The 19,054-nt window shown below is 39.0% G+C and overlaps 1 protein-coding gene across 1 annotated transcript in view; it reads right to left on the reverse strand.

Moving 5' to 3' along the window:
- Positions 1 to 500: 500 nt before the first annotated feature.
- DDX10 (DEAD-box helicase 10) overlaps positions 501 to 19,054 on the reverse strand; it is a 265,027-nt gene continuing 246,473 nt past the window's right edge. The window contains exon 18 of the mRNA XM_077298338.1: positions 501 to 1,839. Within this exon, the coding sequence (XP_077154453.1) occupies positions 1,647 to 1,839 (193 nt within the window). The 3' untranslated portion in view covers positions 501 to 1,646. The remainder of the gene's footprint in view (positions 1,840 to 19,054) is intronic.

Raw genomic sequence — 19,054 nt, forward strand, 5'->3', positions numbered from 1 at the left:
TCTAAACTGCAGTCGCAGTGTTTCCTTTGCGATGTATATTGCAGACCTCCTACTGCTTGAGCTATATGAACATTATGTGGCCAGTGATTAATTATTCACTTTAAGAAGGATAGTTATTAAGTTGATAATTTTGTATGACACTCAAATAATATAAATATCCACATGGCCCTTGGAAGAAATAAGGTTCCTTAACCCTGGACTGAAGATGATCGCTGATGGTGTGATTGACGGAAGTAGCAGGTTATGAAAATAGCAGCTGCATTATAATTGCTAAATATTGCAAAACAACAATGGAATAGAGGAGTTCGTGTGCAGGAAAAGGAGGAGGATCTTGTACAGGAAGAGGAGGGGTAAACAATAAAAGAATATATGAAATGATTGATTCAGAACAAGTGTAGTATAAGAGAATAAACCAAGAAAAATTCTGTGATAATGTCTGACAATATCATCAAGCTAAGGCAAATGTTCCTATTCCGACTAACAGAGCAACTACAACAGTATAACCATGACTTTTTATTGTGAAATATATATATTTTCAGATATTAGAACAGAATAGAAATTGTTAAACAGAAAGATAGCAGTTATTTCACAGAGGTCAACATCAAGAGCATCAGCCATTTCTAAAACTTCACATTGTACCATCGTTCCGGGCCCAGTGATAAGAATACGTAGTTTATATACTACGGCCCACAAACTGTGATAGGTTAATACAACATAAAAAGGATAAATGACCCCAAAATACCATTATTTTTTTAAAATAGGATAACGTTACTGATAATCAGTAAGACATGTGCCATAAATCTTACACTTTAGGGGAAAAAAATGTTCTCCTTACATCTGTATAGCTGGTAGAGAGTTATCAACCATTGTCTGTAAATCGTCTGAATATGGGATCACTTTTACCTTTTTACAATCACATCCATATTTCAAATCTTCTGAAAGTTTAGCGTCACTTGGTAGTATTGGATTTGTTTTGTTGGGCTTGCTTTAAAATAAGTGAGCCCAATCATAGAGAATCACGGTGACTCAAATTCTTCTTCACTTTGGACAAGCTCATTACAGATTTCTCTTCACCAAGTCCAGCTGTAATCCACTGAGAAACCTTGGAGCAACTCCACTTCCGAACCATCGTTAGCGATATTAGGCATTACACATGACGGACTCAACAATCAATATATTGTCTCTGTAATACAGGACAGGATAGGAGGTCTAGGTCTTCCAGAGAGGAACCCTCTCTGAAGCCACTCTCTACTCAGGCCAAAAGATGAAGGTCCTAAAAAGAGCTACCTCGTGTATTAACTCAGGATTTTGAAACTGGATGACCCTTTTAATGTGGCAGAGACTGTGCCATGTTGGACAGCCATAAGCTATTATATTGTTTCCTACCATACTTGTATGTAGAAATGTTTATTTGTACACCCTTCATGTAGATCTATTTAGAATTTAGGGTTATAGATTGTGTTTTATTACCATTTCTCAACTTTTTTTTGCAAATATAGAGTGATCCAATATAGTTTGTGGTATTATATATTTATAGCACTCTCGTAGTTTCCATTTACCAATGTTACAGATTACTGTATTTCCTTAAAGTCAAAACAATTTTTGGAAAAACTTGAATGGATCAAGCAAAATTGGGTGGTCAATAATTAGCTCTTGTTGCTTAGAAGATGCAACACCAGTTCCTCATCCTCTCGAAGGGAAAGTCCTGTGTTTAGTGGCTCGAATGGTTCCTCCGAGTTTGAAGTCGTCTTCCTCTTTTTAGCAGCCATTGGTTTTCCTACTGGGCCCTTGGACTTGCTGGGGAAAATTCTCTTCCTTGAGGTCATCTCCTCGTGGTCACTTTAAAAAATACAAAAAAAAAAAAAGAAATTATGTATTTTTTTATTATACCAGTGAATTCAATATGACACAATCTTCAATGACAAGTAATTTTGAGTTTGGCTTATAAGTAGCTTCGTATAATAAGATTTCAAGAGAATACAGTCCAGGTCGCATGGGATCTATAGATCATATTTTGGCCCGGTATTTATTGGCTCAAGTGGTTCTTTGGAAATACATAGAGGTGGTTTTCCACTTATTGGTAGCCAATTTTTGGAAGGGTCATTTTGGAGTTGGAGTCTACACTTACCGTAGCTACGGTCAGTCACATTCCAATATGGTGGATGTATAATGCCAAGCACGAACTAGCACAATAAAAATAATTTCTATAACCTTTTTTTTTTTGTACTATTTTATATTAACCTTCTTGTAGAGAACCAATTCAACAATTACTGTAAATGCTACTTGTAAAAACGGTTAATGCAACTGTTGTCAAATATATCCATTATGACAAAAGAAAATGGAAAAATAGATAAAAACGTGCTCCTTATCTGAGCAGAATCTACGTAAAATCAGCTCGTGTCCTAATCGAGTTTCTTCACGACTGTTTGACAGCCGCAGCATATGCAGGGACGGCTTGTTTTACAGCCGCGAGACATTTTGCTGAGATTCGAGCATGTGAAAATACTTGATTAGGACATGAGGGATACCACCTTATTCAAGCACGTTTTCTCGTCACTAGCGTCTGGATTTTAGATGATATAATTGTGTCTAAAGAAATGCCAAATGCAAAGTTTACACCACCAAATAGTTGGTTCACCTTGGGCCACCAAATTATGTCAAACCCCTTTCCTTGGCCACTTTCTGATATGCTTAATACAAGGTCATGGTGTGTCGAAACAGGTTTATATCACATAATAAGCGTAGTGCAAGGTATATGCTTCTTTGGAGCAACTAAGCCAGAATTCGGACATCTGCAGCTAAGTGAGTCAGACATTTTTTTTTTCTTAAGAAAAGCTTGTACTTGCTGATCCCCTTTGAGGTCAACTTTTAAATAATATATATGTACTCCTTTTTAAGCATATCCCACAGTCAAAAAACAGAATTAAATGATGCAGAAGAAACAAGAAAACTTCGGAATAATTACATGTTTTACTTTAGATAAACTTTTAGCTTTTGCAGTTAGTGACACATAAAATGTAAATTGTGCATCGATGAGCAAGCACCGCCCAAGCCCAATAGATAACACGGTTCAACGGGTAGAAAATAAACATCGGCAAAGTCTTCCAATTGTGAATGCAACTATATGCTCCCAACTATACAATTACATCAACTCATAGCTCTCTCTGATAACTCAAAATTTAAAAAGACAAAGTAACATTGTGAAAAATCTGGATTTATGTGTCCGACCTATCTGCCTCCCGCTAATTTAAAGATCTGTAACTTATAAACAGAGTGCAACACTTTCCAAATGTCAAATAGAAAATGGATCATTAGAGGACATTTCGGGCTATTAAGTGGCCACATACAGCGTCATATATAAAAAAAAGTCAAGGAATCGCTAGAGGTTCAATTCCCAGAATGAACATCATGCAGCAATCTGTGCTAATATGTAGGAAGACAATTACTTTGAGTGATCCATACAGCTCAGTCCATCTTTACAGCTACGGGGGAACAGGAAAGGTCTTAGATCTTCCTGTAAGGAGCTCATTGCTAGTAACAGATATGGTTCACGGTAATGAATGGCAGTGACAAACAAAAAGCTCTGCGGGTTTATTGATACACTAGTTGTATAGAAATTTTAATTGAGCTTGAGATTTCTTCATGAATGAAGCCATTGGTTAAGGAAAAGGAGAAAATGAAAAGTGAAAGAGAAAGAAAGAAAAAAAGAAAGAGGTAAAGAGAAAGAAAGAAAGAAAGAAAAGAAAAAACTATAAAAGTAGAAAGAAAAAGAGAAAGAAAAGGAGAAAAAGAAAAAATAAGGAGAAAAAGAAAAAAGAAAAGGAGAAAAAGAAATAAAGGAGAATGAGTGAAAGGCAGTATCCAGACTAAAAACTTGTAAGGGATAAGAAGCATATGGTTATTTTTTTTTCCACACGAAGTGCCACAACTGCAGGTCAGGGGCCAAGTCTGGTATTGCAGCCAAGCCTAAAAACATGCATGCTCGAATTGGCTTCTACAGAAGAGACTGTTGGTCGATCTTGCCTAAATCCGTTTGGACAGCTTAAAGGGTTTATTCAGTACTGGTTAAACCCTTATTATTGGCCCAAGGAGGTGAGAACGCAAAAATTGATAATGACTTCCCAAAGTGTTGTGATTCCCGCTGGACATGCCTAGCCACCATTCCTTTGGGAAAGAGACCCATTCTTTGTATTTTTGGGGTCCCTGTGGTCGGACCCACACCAATCAGCAAATTATCACCTATGCACAGGTAACATAGTAACAGAGTTATTAAGGTTGAAGGAAGACTAAGTCCATCTAGTTCAACCCATAGCCTAACCTAACATTCCCTAGGTGACACTCCTAAAGTTGGGAAAGGAGATCTTTTCTAATCATATTTCCACACTATGTGAGGGCAGGATATCACAGAAACGTCCTCTCTATTTGCCAAAATGGCAATAATAGAGATCAAGCAATACATTTGGACTCAAGCCCCAATTAAAGATTTCGCACCACATTCTGGCCTAAAAAGCTTTGAAAAGTCGTAAATATTTGCACAACGCGAGGTTGGGAAAAAATGTTCCAACGTTTGGCATTTCTACACCATTTTCGGCTAGCTCCGATAGTGGGTGGAGGTGGAGGTGGAGAAGGATGTGGCGTAGCAATCCCCACCCATAAATTCACGCCTAGTGGGGGCCTACCTTACATCACAAGTCTTACTCCAGGAGTAACTGCAGTTATATTTGTAGCAAGGCGCACATGGAGGCTCACACCACTTTGCGTCTCACCTGATTCATTAGGATGTGAATCTCTTAATGGAATAAAACATCTCGCACTCCACCCCGTCCACACTAAGACTGGCATGAAAAACATCAGTCAGGATAAAATCAGGAGCTACAGTATTACTGTAAACATGAACGGGTGCGCCTCCTCGGTGTACGAACAGCCCATCAGTCATTACCAGGACAGGTGGGCTTCGGCTCCCATCATGAATACAATGATACCCATAACCATGCTGCACTCTTAGATCTTTCCTATCATATGCTTTTTAGATTTATTTTTTTTAAGGGGGGGGTGATCAAAATCTCAACACAGTCACTGTTTAATTCAAACTTTTCTTGGTAGACAGATGGACACTGCAAAGGTCTGCATACCCTTGTTTAAATCCCAGGTTTTTGTCATGTAAGGAAAAAAAGATGATATAAATAGTTTGGGGTGGAAAAATAAAAATAACTAACTCTCAAACTAATACTTTGCTTATGGCAGCATTCAGTCTTTTTCGGTACTGGATATCTGCCTGGCACATGTGGAACTGTCAATCTTCGCTCACTCTTCCATGCAGAAGCTCCAATTCTGTCAGATTGCGAGGATATCTCCTGTGTAAAATGCCCTCATCAGGTCACTCACAGATTTTCTATTGGCTTCAGGTCTGATCCTTGTTCTTCGTATGGTAAAGCCATTCTGTTGTTGATCTGGAGGTATGCTTAGGGCCGTTGTCGGACTGAAAGGTTAAATTCATCTTCAGCTGTTTGGCAGAAGCCTGTTTAGATGCAAAATTTACTGATATTTGTAACTGTTCATAATTCCCTCAACCTTGACTAAAGCCCTAGTTCTAGCTGACAAAACATCCCCAAAGCATAAGATTGCCTCCACCATGCTTCACTATGGGCATGGTGTTTTGTTGATGCTCAGTGCTGGCTTTGTGACAAACATATCTTTTATAATTATGACCAATAGTTCAACTTTGGTCTCATCAGACCACAAGACGTTATTCTTCTGATATTAGGTTTTGGTTAAAACATAGTCGGGATTGGATGTTTTTCTTTGTAAGAAAAGGCTTCTGTCTTACCACCTTAGCCCACAGGCCAAATATGAGGATATGTTAGATTGTTATCTCCAGTACACAAAACAGAACTTTCCAAAAATTCCTGTCGCTCCTTTAATGTTGCTGTAGGCATCTTGGCAGCCTCAAGGACCAATAGTTTTCTCGTCTCTTCATACATTTTTTAATGGTACCAGTCACCAGGTTATGAATATGTAACCTAACAGCAGCATGAGGTAAGAACAGAGACCCTGATTCAAGTGATGCATCTCCTAGTTTATTGGGTTCAGCATTAATTATAGAATCATAGTTTTTCTCTGTGGCAGCTTTAGCATAGCTGAGATGTTGAGTTGTGTGACAAGTCCACACCACTGATTAGCAGCTCAGTGGTGCAGGTGTAGTTGGACTACCAGGCACAAGGCTCGTTGTCCTGTAGTGATAATCTCCTTCTGATAAAACACTCTGATTTGAACAGCAAAACACAGCCCAGTAAGTAACACCACTGTGATTAGGCTCTCTTCCACTATATCATGGAGCTTTCACATTACACAGCAAAAACCTGGTGACAGATTCCTTTTGAGTGACATCAACTTTTAGGTAATGTCACTGTTGTGCCAAATTGAAGCCACTTCTTGTCGACTGTGATGTATCCAATTGCTTGGAGAAAATTTCTACCCTTCTCCTGCTTGATAACTTTTAACAATGAGATCCTTTTGCTGTGTTGTAAGCTGTTTATGGCCAATGGCTACGAAAATGTCACGAAAATCTTTCTAGAACAGCTAAACTTTATTTGAAGTTAACCAGAATCACTGTAAATGATGGCGGCCGTGTACTGACTACTATTTAAGTTTACAAATGTGATTGGCTGATTCTTGATCCAAGAATTTTCTTGTATTGTATTTTACTTGCAAATTAAAAGTCCAATTCCTGGAAATATTCTAGCTGGACTACATAATCTGACCAGGGCACAGAAGATCATCTGACGCAAGACTTCAGAACTCTGGCCTCAATAACTTTCTGCCCTTTGTGACCGAGAAGTGACCAGCTGAGCAACATAAACAGGAAATCTAATATGGTGATCATTTCTAATTTGGCAAGCTGTTTCCAGAGCTCATCATTTTATATCTAAATTGTATTACTTCCAGAAGACAGTTCTATTTTTATTCACTCCAGCCTTTCATTTCAACACGCTGGGTTTTAATTAAGAAGTGTTAAAAATCGTGTTTTATTCTGTTGCTCCAGATGTCTCCTCGTCCCAGGTTCTGTTATTTTACTTTAATGAATTGTAACCACTAAAACATGGGAGGTATTAATTAGACCAGGTAAGCATGTCTGGAAGTGTGAGCAGGACATTAAGGCTCGAGCACACGCTGCATTTTTTCAGTGCAGATGTGTCACAAAACCTAAAGGGTTTCCAGACGCCAGTAAAGTGAATGAAAATTCTGACGTCTCATGAACACGCTGCTTATTTGTGACGTGCAGATTTAAAACGTCAATTCGCTGGTTTTGCTGCAAATTTCACCCATAATAAAGAATGGGGAAAAATAGGCACCAAAAAATGCAAGTAAAAACTGTGTTTTTGCAGCTGCATTTTTTTTGCACCAAATACTCAATGTGTGCACATACCCATACAGGTCTGCTCTGTAAAGCCAGAAAACGTTATAAGAACTTCTAGAAATTATGTAAAATCAACGAAAAACCTCTTGAGTAATCTTATGGTTGCTACATTAAAGAATATGAAAGCTAATGTTTGAGCCGCATGCATCAGCAAAAAAGAGCATCAGGTTATTATAAATTATTTTTTAAATTATTTTCTTTGGCACCTATCCATGTAAAAGTAATTCTATTAGAATACAATTTTTTACACCAGGAATACATACGCAGTAAGCTGACATTTTAACTTGGCAAACATTCTGTTTAGACCAGGACAGATAAGCAGAGTCATCTCATCATTATTATCAGTAGATAAGGAATTTAAAAGGAAAGAGTCATAGGAAAAATGATTTAGTTTTAATCAGGATTCTGTTTGTGTTTTTTTTTTGGCAAGGTTTTATTTTCATAAAACTTGTAGTGCAAAAGTTTTGAAGCTTTGAAAAATGATGCACGCCAAAAATCTGACAAACAATTTCACCCTTTTGTGCTGATGACCGGTGAAGTGTTGCGGGTGGTGTCACATCCCACTAATTACACCTTGAATGCCTTAAGACCAACGTCATCACGGAAAACCCCTTTGAACAATTAATATTTCAGCAAATTTGTAATATGTTGGTTCTTATGAAAGTGTTACAAAAATATAATACACTTGCCAATAAACAATAGAGGAAAGGACACCCAAAACAAAGACAAGAGCTATAAATCTCAAATCACCTTCACACTCCCGCTGTCCTACAAGGCCAGTTTTCTTCACGCTCTATATAAAGATTTGCTTTTCTAGTCTATTAACAAAACACTTGCCCCCAGTATATTTCAAACCAATTTTGTTCTGTGTTTTTAATTTTTTTTTGTCCTGAGTCGCAGACATAAAAGTGACAACCTTGTAGATCCTAGGCAATAAAGACTCGAGCGTCATCCCAAATGTGCCGCAGTGATATCTCCTGTACTGTAGATCAGACCTTACTTAATATCATTGATCATTAGCTTCACAAAAACATACAGCCTGGTGGTTGACTTTGTGCAGATTTAAAGTCATATAGTAAGAAACTTATTGGGGTGTTTAATTCTTGTTGGTTTTTTTTTTGCTTGTTGGTTACTTGTTAATAGTGAGAAAAACCACCAGAGAGGTTCTCCACTTCGGGCAATCCCGATTTCTTGACAATACGTTAAACACAAACGTCCCACTTTTAGAACCACAAATGATCAGCAGTACATTTTGGAAGAACCTGGCAGTGAGTGATACATTTCCATGCAGTGCCACCTTAGATGTCCAGCAAAAAAAAAAAAAATTATACACAGCCCTGTCCTCGAAACGGCTGTTGTACATGAATGAGTCTGATTTTCCCATTTCATCAGCTAAATTGGCTCTCTTCTCAGTGTATGCACAACAGAGACAGTAAAGGAGGCTGGCTTACCTATTGAAATTAGACAGTCAGCCAGCCCCCTTCACACAAAGCACAGGTCACATTCCAGTTCATTAAATTCCGACTGAACCGAGAGATTGGGGGAGATACCGGAGGATCAGGTCATCTGACATAAATGGCTTACTAGTTCACTGATCAGTGGGGATACTGGGTTTGGGGATCCCTTACCCACCGACCAGATACCGGTGACCTATCAAAGCATTACACAGTGCAGACGCAAACGGGGTCTGTGTGTTGTGCTGAACAAGACAGGAGAGAAAGACGCTCTTTGTATCTATTCTCCCAGCAGACTGACCACTAGTGATGAGCGAGTGTACTCGTTGCTCGGGTTTTCCAGAGCACACTCGGGTGGTCTCCGAGTATTTGTTAGTGCTCAGAGACCAGCAACCACTAGTTTTTGTTGACTCCGTGCATGCAACACATCTAAACAAAAACAAACCCTTATTCAGCTAAAGAAAGAAAAAAAGATCAATCTGACTGCGGCGACAAAATTTTAAAGATCACGTGCTCGTTAATGCAAAACAAATAAATAGGCTTGATGCATTTGGGGTTTGGTATTTTCATGACAGATACTCCAGTCATTACAAGGTTAACTGGAGTCCGTCTACCATGTACCAGGGTATTCGGAATGAATAATTAGCCGGCTTGTATAAAAACATCTGCCAAACAGATTTTTGCGTCTAAAAAGAGAGTCAACTCCAAAATATAGGCATTTGGATAATCAAACATACTGTGCCACAATCTTATTTTCAGATAATAAATTTTAATTTACAAGGCCAAGGCAAAGATCCTAATGAAGATTAATTACTGTAGTGGCTTTCATAAAGCTCAGTGCAGCTTCTTCCTAGGTTACTGTCAAAACACTAATGAAAATATATTGTGTTGTTAAAGTCTTATCTCTGGCCACAAAAATGACCAAATATATATATATATATATATATATATATATACATATACACATATATATATATATATATATATATACTAGCTGAAGAGCCCAGCGTTGCCTGGGCATAGTAAATATCTGTGGTTAGTTATAGCACCTCACTTCTCTTATTTTCCCATCACGCCTCTCATTTTCCCCATCACATCTCTCATTTTCCCCCGCACATCTCTCATTTTCTCCCTCACATCTCTCATTTTCTCCCTCACATCTCTCATTTTCTCCCTCACATCTCTCAGTTTCTCCCTCACATCTCTCAGTTTCTCCCTCACTCCTCTCATTTTCCCCCTCACTCTTGTCATTTCGACCTCACATCTGTCATTTTCTGATCACTCCACTATTTTCCCTCACTCCTCTCATTTTGCACTCACACCTTTTCATTTTCACCTCACACCTCATTTTCACCTCAGTATATACATGTTTGTCATCTCCCTTATATATAGTATACACCTGTATGTCATCTCCTGTATATAGTATATACCTGCTGTGTGTCATCTCCCCTGTATATAGTATATACCTGTATGTCATCTCCTCCTATATATAGTATATACCTGTATGTAATCTCCTCCTGTATATAGTATATACCTGTGTGTCATCTCACCTATATATAGTATATATCTGTGTGTCATCTCCTCCTGTATATAGTATATACCTGTATGTCATCTCCTCCTATACATAGCATATACCTGTATGTCATCTCCTCCTGTATATACCTATAGGTAATCTGCTCCTGTATATAGTATATACCTGTATGTCATCTCCTCCTGTATATACTATATACCTGTAGGTAATCTGCTCCTGTATATAGTATATACCTGTATGTCATCTCCTCCTGTATATACTATATACCTGTAGGTAATCTGCTCCTGTATATAGTATATACCTGTGTGTCATCTCTCCTGTATATAGTATATATCTGTGTGTCATCTCCTCCTGTATATAGTATATACTTGTGTGTCATTTCCCCTGTAAATAGTATATACCTGTGTGTCATCTCCTCCTGTATATAGTATATATCTGTATGTCATCTCCTCCTGTATTAGACCTCGTTCACACGTTATTTGGTCAGTATTTTTACCTCAGTATTTGTAAGCTAAATTGGCAGCCTGATAAATCCCCAGCCAACAGGAAGCCCTCCCCCCTGGCAGTATATATTAGCTCACACATACACATAATAGACTGGTCATGTGACTGACAGCTGCCGGATTCCTATATGCTACATTTGTTGCTCTTGTAGTTTGTTTGCTTATTAATCAGATTTTTATTTTTGAAGGATAATACCAGACTTGTGTGTGTTTTAGGGCGAGTTTCATGTGTCAAGTTGTGTGTGTTGAGTTGCGTGTGGCGACATGCATGTAGCGACTTTTGTGAGATGAGTTTTGTGTGGCGACATGCGTGTAGCAACTTTTTGTGTGTCGAGTTGCATGTGACAGGTTAGTGTAGCAAGTTGTGTGCAGCAAGTTTTGCGCATGGCGAGTTTTGCGCGTGGCGAGTTTTGTGTGTGGTGCCTTTTGAGTATGTGCAAGTTTTGTGTGAGGCAACTTTTGCATGTGTTGCAACTTTTGTGCATGTGGCAATTTTTCCACGTGTGCAAGTTTTGCGTGTGGCGAGTTTTCCATGACGTGAGTTTTGCATGTGGAAAGTTTTGCGCGTGGTGAGTTTTGAGCGGCGACTTTTGTGTTTCGACTTTTATGTGGCGAGGTTGGTGGATGTGTGGTGAAATGTGCGCTGAGGGTGATATATGTGTTCAAGCACGTGGTAGTGTGTGGCGCATTTTGTGTGTGTGTTCATATCCTGTGTGTGGTGATTATCCCATGTCGGGGCCTCACCTTGGCAACTGTACAGTATATACTCTTTGGCGCCATCGCTCTCATTCTTTAAGTCCCCCTTGTTCACATCTGGCAGCTGTTAATTTGCCTCCAACACTTTTCCTTTCATTTTTTCCCCATTATGTAGATAGGGGCAAAATTGTTTGGTGAATTGGAAAGCGCGGGGTTAAAATTTCACCTCACAACATAGATATATATATATATATATATATATATATATATATATATATATATATATATATATATATATATATATATATATATATATATAATAAAGACTGGGGAAAAAAAAATCTGTACCAAAAAGGAAATGTAAAGATATAACACACAAAAATACTTTGAGCAGGTAATAAAAGTATACGAGTAAATATAAAATGACCTACAGTCTGGCAACATGTACAAAACATAAACCTCTTATAAGGGTTTGTTTTTGTTTGTTTTTTTTTCCCATAGGTACAGCACCAGTCAAAAGTTTGGACACATCTGTTAATCATGCAATGATTTTCCCTGTTTTCCTGAAATGTGCATATTGTAGCTTCACACCAAAAGCAGCAAAACCATTAGGAAACATATATAGAAACAAAGAGTAAAGAAAAGTGCAACAAAACAGAATGCGTATTAAAATCTTAGATTATTCAAAGTACTCTCCATTTACTCAGATGACCGCTTTATTATCCTTTGCCATTATCTCAAGCAGCTTGATGAGGTAGTCACTTGTAATGGCTTTCAACAGGCTCAATGTTACCAGATATGCCAAGCACTTGTTGGCGTTTTTTCCACCGCTCTGTAGTCCAAGCTGTCCCAAACAATCTCAGGTGGGTTGAGGCCAGGTGAGTGTGAAAGCCATGTCATCTGACGCAGCCTCCATCCCGTTCCTTGTTCACTTCGCCCTTACGAAGCCTGAGTATTGGGGTCAGTGCCCTGTTACAACACAAATGATGGCCCCATTAACAGCAAAACAGATGGGATGACCTGTTGTTGTACAACACATGTAGAAACCATCTGCCCATCTTTTTTGCATCCCATAAAGACATGGAGTTTGGTACCAAAAATCTCAACTTTTGACTCATCAGAACACAGTACAGACCTCCATTTATCTATTGTCCAGTCATTTTTTTGTTAAACTTAAAGTTTTCTTGTTTGCGGTTATCAGTAGTGACTTCTTTTGCAGAAATACAACCATAAAAGCCCGCTTTTCGAAGTCTCTTCTGGAAAGATATTGAGATATGCCTGTTAGCAAGATGTGTGGGCATCAGTTATGAGGGTTGTTTTTTTGAGGTGCAGTCAATTTGTTGTTTCTGAGTCTGGTAACTCTGATGAACTTATCCTCTGCAGCAAAGGTAATTCTTGGGCTTCCTTTACTGCAGTTGTCATTAGGAGAGCAATTTTCAGAATAGCTACTGAGAGGGACTCTAAACAAAACAAAGATGTAAGTGATGTGAAAATACTTGAGCAAGATACTGTCCAGGGGCAAGTATTTTCACCCTGTAACAACTGCCAGGAGCAACCAATGAAGACATTGGAGGATGGACAGATAATATCTACAGCGGCATGTAAAAGTTTGGGCACTCCTGGTCGGATTGAGCATGTTTGATCATCACTAATAAAAATCCCTCAAACAAGAATTGAAAGACACTTGGTTGGCTACAAAAAGCATTTATAAGCTGTGATACTTGCAAACGGGGCTGCTACTATGTACGATATAACCATGCAGGGTGCTCAAACATTTGCATCTGGCCATTTTTCTCTTAGAATTTTTAAATTTGCCAATAAATTCCAACCAGCAACATCTCTTGGGTATACTGGTTCTCTGGCTGTGGCCAATCCATTTTATATTCTAATTTGCTTACATAGTTTAATAATCCCTAGCACAGCAAAAGGTCTTAGAACAATGGTCAGCCCATTAATAAATGGGAGTTTCACTTCAATAATGCAGCCACTGAAATTAATCACAAAGTTAACCGTTCCATATGCCTCTCAATTATTACTAAGAATAATAAAGGAGCCGCATGCACTTATTATTAACTGTAGATGGCTGTGTTGTAAATTCAATGGAGAGAAGATAAAGAATGTGTCAGTCTTTTACATCCGTGGGGGATCCATTTTCTAACCTCAACATTAATAAATGTTACTTGATAAAATCCAGTTTCCAAGGTTTATAGAAGAAATGTATCCGTAAAGCTCGGATGCCACTCAGATGTTGTGTGGGATTCGTTTATTTTTTCAACTTCTTGGACAAAATAAATTTTTGGTTTCTCATTGGCAGTTGGAACTAGAGGAAAATCGTTCATCTCAAAATCCCTATGGAATAACATGGGTCAGTGTGCTGTCCGGTCAAAAATCGTACAGAATCCATCCGCTCTATACACGCATCGGCGTGAGCCCCCTGCTTTACTTCTCTCCGGTGAATTACGATCACATGAAAGTTCGGCTCATGGTCTGTAGTCATAAATCAGTTGACAGGAGTGCAGAAAGACACAAGATAGTTACAGGCTTCCACCAAAAGGAGCCACTGGGGAACAAATGAAACACTTTTTTTTTTGGTGCCTCAGGATGATTTTAGGTATATTCAGTCCTCTGAATCAGAATATGTCATTCATTTTCTTTTGTAGCAGCTCTACTTAATGTAGAGCTGCCCACACAAGAATCTGAGATTTTTTCTTCGACAGGGGTATTAATTATAGAATCAAATATGGTCTGTAAGGTATGTGACAAATGTTTGAATACTTATTAAATACAATGCACATTCAAATAGGGCATTAGTAAAATACATGACTGACCATCTGTGATTCTGTATCAACTCTATTGGCTATGTGTAGCAACACAGTAGAGTATTTTGCTCCCTACCGGCCTGTTGTGCCCAATGCTGTTCACAGACCACTCCTGCCGGCGATACAGCTACCTCCAACTCTGTTGACGGGGCGGGACATCAGTCATTCTGATTGACAGCTGGATTCCTGCTGCCTAACTGGGGGAGCTGACTATAAAAATCAGAATGAGGTTGGAAGTCCATCCCTGTTGGCAGAGCAGGGTGGAAAAACCACGGTTTTGTCAACGTGACGTCAGAGCAGAGGCAGCTGAACCGGCAGGTAGGTAGCAACTATCTGCCTGTTTCTGAAAAACAAAAAAATGTGTCTATGCACTAAGGCCCGGATATCCCCTTTAATTGATAAATCTGAGTAAATGGATGTATTCTGACCTAGACTCGGCAAAATGACCAGTCCCATTATTCAATAAGCTAGTAGAGATCCCCGAAGATGAATCCTGTTCACCCATAAACAGTACTCATGATGACAGTGATTTTGAAGAAACCTCATCGGTGCCACAATTTTTCAATCACCAGGAGCTCGATGACCTCGTTAGAGAGGCAAATCTCCAAAAGAAATTATCAGAATTGTTGGCATCTAGACTAGCAGAGAGGAATTTATTACAACCGGAAACCAAAATTGCATACTATCGCAACAGGAAAAAAGGATTTACTGGCTTTGTTCTTGGACAAAAGTGATTTTGTTTATTACATCAATGTTCAAGTCTTGCTGATGAAAATGGGTATATCACAATATCGACCAAGCGGAGCCTATAATGTTTGCCTTTACACAATGGAAACAAATATGGATCAATCCTAATAGGTCATGAAACTAAGAGGACAGAAGAGCAAAACACAATTGTTCTGGTCCTACAGAAAGTATCATACCACGATCACCAGTGGTCAATCCGTGTGGACCTAAGGATGGTGAAAATTTTCCTGGGACAGCACAGTGGATACACCAAGTAGCTCGGTTTTATGTGTCTCTTGGATAGTAGATTAAAAAATGAGCATTGGGTGAGAAAATAGTGACATCTGAGAGAAGACATGGTAGTAGGAGAAAATGATTAATTGGAGAACCATTAGTTGACAGCAATAAGATCATTTTAACACCACTGCACTTCAAATTAGGTTTACAAAGTTTGAAAAGGCTCTAAACAAAGAGGGAAAATCTCCAGCGCTAACCACGGAGAAGCTAAAAGTGGGTATTTTTGAGGGTCCTCAAATCATAGGACTCCTGAAAGATCCACACTTCAAAGATTCATTGAACGATGATAAGGCAGATGTATGGTCTTCTTTCACTATGGTTGGACAAAATTTACTTGGGAACTGTAAAGCAGATAATTCACTGAAGTAGTAGAGAGAATGCCATCTACTTTCCATCACCATACAATCAGTATCAAGGTGGTGCATTATCTCCCCAGCAACTTGGATTGTTTCCCATAAAATCTTGGTGACCTAAGCGAAGAGCAGGGTGCAAGATTCCACCAAGATTTAAGAACTAATGACGAAAGATACCAAGGAGGGTCATGGGATACTTACATGATGGCGGATTACTGCTGGGCTATCCAAAGTAATTGCACTGGCTCAACTCACGGCAAGAAATTTTTAAAGCGCCGCTTTTGCGAGATGTCTCAGCAAATGAACAGTGTATCAATTACAACTTTTTACACGTTTAATTCTTATTCTCTGATGTTTAACTCTTCATAAATAAAATAAATCTACATGCATGAATTTATTTTAATAACCAAGGTGTCAAAAAATAATAATATTGTTTAGTAGACAAGTCCTAGTGTTCGATTGGTCGTCTGCATATGCATAGGATACATAACATCTCATTAACTAGAGAAGATGGAAGAAAAATAAGACCAGATTTAGAATCGTCGACAAAACCCGTCCCAAAAATGGGTTAAATATCTCAAGCACCAATTTTATTGTTCCCAATATCTCATTCCTCAGCCATCAATGTGCAGGGAAGCCAAGTCTTAAAAGTCAATCGTTGTACAATTTTTAATGAAACTCAATTGCAAAAATTAATTTGAGCTCAAAATACATGCACTTAAGTAACAACAACGCCCCAGAAGGTGTCCATACCCACAATTATCTAGCGGGTTCCTTAAGATTTGAGCCAATTCAATGTATTCTTCTATTCTGAGTTGTAAAGTGCTGCACAATATGTTTGCCGTATAGATATAAATATTATTACATAAAATTGTTCTTCTTCTGAACATGAACATTCGTAAAGTTAACAGCGTAGGTAAAGTATGTGAGGGAGCCTTAAGCAATTGTGCACAAATAATAATAATTAGGAATAAGAGTGGTGAGATATCCACAGTCAGCAAATCTGAGAGTCATAAATCATAATCGGCTGTGGAGGATTTATTACATTTGTAATAAAATAATCAAGTTACAACCGTGAAGAATGTAAGAATTCTTAGAGAGAAAAAAAAGAGAGAAAAGAAAAAGCAAAGTATGCAAACTTTAAGGAGATGCAAGAACAGCATGCATGGGGTGTGCAGATAGTAGTGAGTCCAACATTTTACTACGCACAACTGTTGCGTGCATCAACTAAAGGATATTTATCACTCCAGGTTCAGGACAGATAATTTTTCTGTCTAGTAACGAGCCATTTACCCATGTGTCCGTCACACAGCTAGGACAGATATTAGTTTCCTTGATGTAAGAGATAAAGCTTCCGATTTCTTGACAGCAATCAGATATTTTGGAAAAGGTGAGGAAATTTAAAATTGTTTGCAGTAACAGGATTGTAAAGTTGCTAGCAATATTTTTTGAGTCTATGGCCAAACTTATGACGTAGAGTTGTGCAAGAAGATACAGTGGGGCAAAAAAGTATTTAGTCAGTCAGCAATAGTGCAAGTTCCACCACTTAAAAAGATGAGAGGCGTCTGTAATTTACATCATAGGTAGACCTCAACTATGGGAGACAAACTGTGAAAAAAAAATCCAGAAAATCACATTGTCTGTTTTTTTATCATTTTATTTGCATATTATGGTGGAAAATAAGTATTTGGTCAGAAACAAACAATCAAGATTTCTGGCTCTCACAGACCTGTAACTTCTTCTTTAAGAGTCTCCTCTTTCCTCCACTCATTACCTGTAGTAATGGCACCTGTTTAAACTTGTTATCAGTATAAAACGACACCTGTGCACACCCTCAAACAGTCTGACTCCAAACTCCACTATGGTGAAGACCAAAGAGCTGTCAAAGGACACCAGAAACAAAATTGTAGCCCTGCACCAGGCTGGGAAGACTGAATCTGCAATAGCCAACCAGCTTGGAGTGAAGAAATCAACAGTGGGAGCAATAATTAGAAAATGGAAGACATTCAAGACCACTGAATCTCCCTCGATCTGGGGCTCCACGCAAAATCCCACCCCGTGGGGTCAGAATGATCACAAGAACGGTGAGCAAAAATCCCAGAACCACGCGGGGGGACCTAGTGAATGAACTGCAGAGAGCTGGGACCAATGTAACAAGGCCTACCATAAGTAACACACTACGCCACCATGGACTCAGATCCTGCAGTGCCAGACGTGTCCCACTGCTTAAGCCAGTACATGTCCGGGCCCGTCTAAAGTTTCCTAGAGAGCATTTGGATGATCCAGAGGAGTTTTGGGAGAATGTCCTATGGTCTGATGAAACCAAACTGGAACTGTTTGGTAGAAACACAACTTGTCGTGTTTGGAGGAAAAAGAATACTGAGTTGCATCCATCAAACACCATACCTACTGTAAAGCATGGTGGTGGAAACATCATGCTTTGGGGCTGTTTCTCTGCAAAGGGGCCAGGACGACTGATCCGGGTACATGAAAGAATGAATGGGGCCATGTATCGTGAGATTTTGAGTGCAAACCTCCTTCCATCAGCAAGGGCATTGAAGATGAAACGTGGCTGGGTCTTTCAACATGACAATGATCCAAAGCACACCGCCAGGGCAACGAAGGACTGGCTTCGTAAGAAGCATTTCAAGGTCCTGGAGTGGCCTAGCCAGTCTCCAGATCTCAACCCTATAGAAAACCTTTGGAGGGAGTTGAAAGTCCGTGTTGCCAAGCGAAAAGCCAAAAACATCACTGCTCTAGAGGAGATCTGCATGGAGGAATGGGCCAACATACCAACAACAGTGTGTGGCAACCTTGTGAAGACTTACAGAAAACGTTTGACCTCTGTCATTGCCAACAAAGGATATATTACAAAGCATTGAGATGAAATTTTGTTTCTGACCAAATACTTATTTTCCACCATAATATGCAAATAAAATGACAAAAAAACAGACAATGTGATTTTCTGGATTTTTTTTTCACAGTTTGTCTCCCATAGTTGAGGTCTACCTATGATGTAAATTACAGACGCCTCTCATCTTTTTAAGTGGTGGAACTTGCACTATTGCTGACTGACTAAATACTTTTTTGCCCCACTGTATCTAAGAGCCTGGTCCAGCGACAAAGTCAGAAGTCCATGGCAGCCGCACCTGAGCACGGTGATCGCTCTCCTACCCAACGGCATCTTTCTTGATTAAGAAGCCTGGCGCAACATCATGTGTCACCCATCAGAAGAGGCGCTTGGTCTCTTTGCTAAAC

The sequence above is a fragment of the Ranitomeya variabilis genome, chromosome 3 (genome assembly GCF_051348905.1).
Source record: "Ranitomeya variabilis isolate aRanVar5 chromosome 3, aRanVar5.hap1, whole genome shotgun sequence".
Taxonomy (NCBI): Eukaryota; Metazoa; Chordata; class Amphibia; order Anura; family Dendrobatidae; genus Ranitomeya; species Ranitomeya variabilis.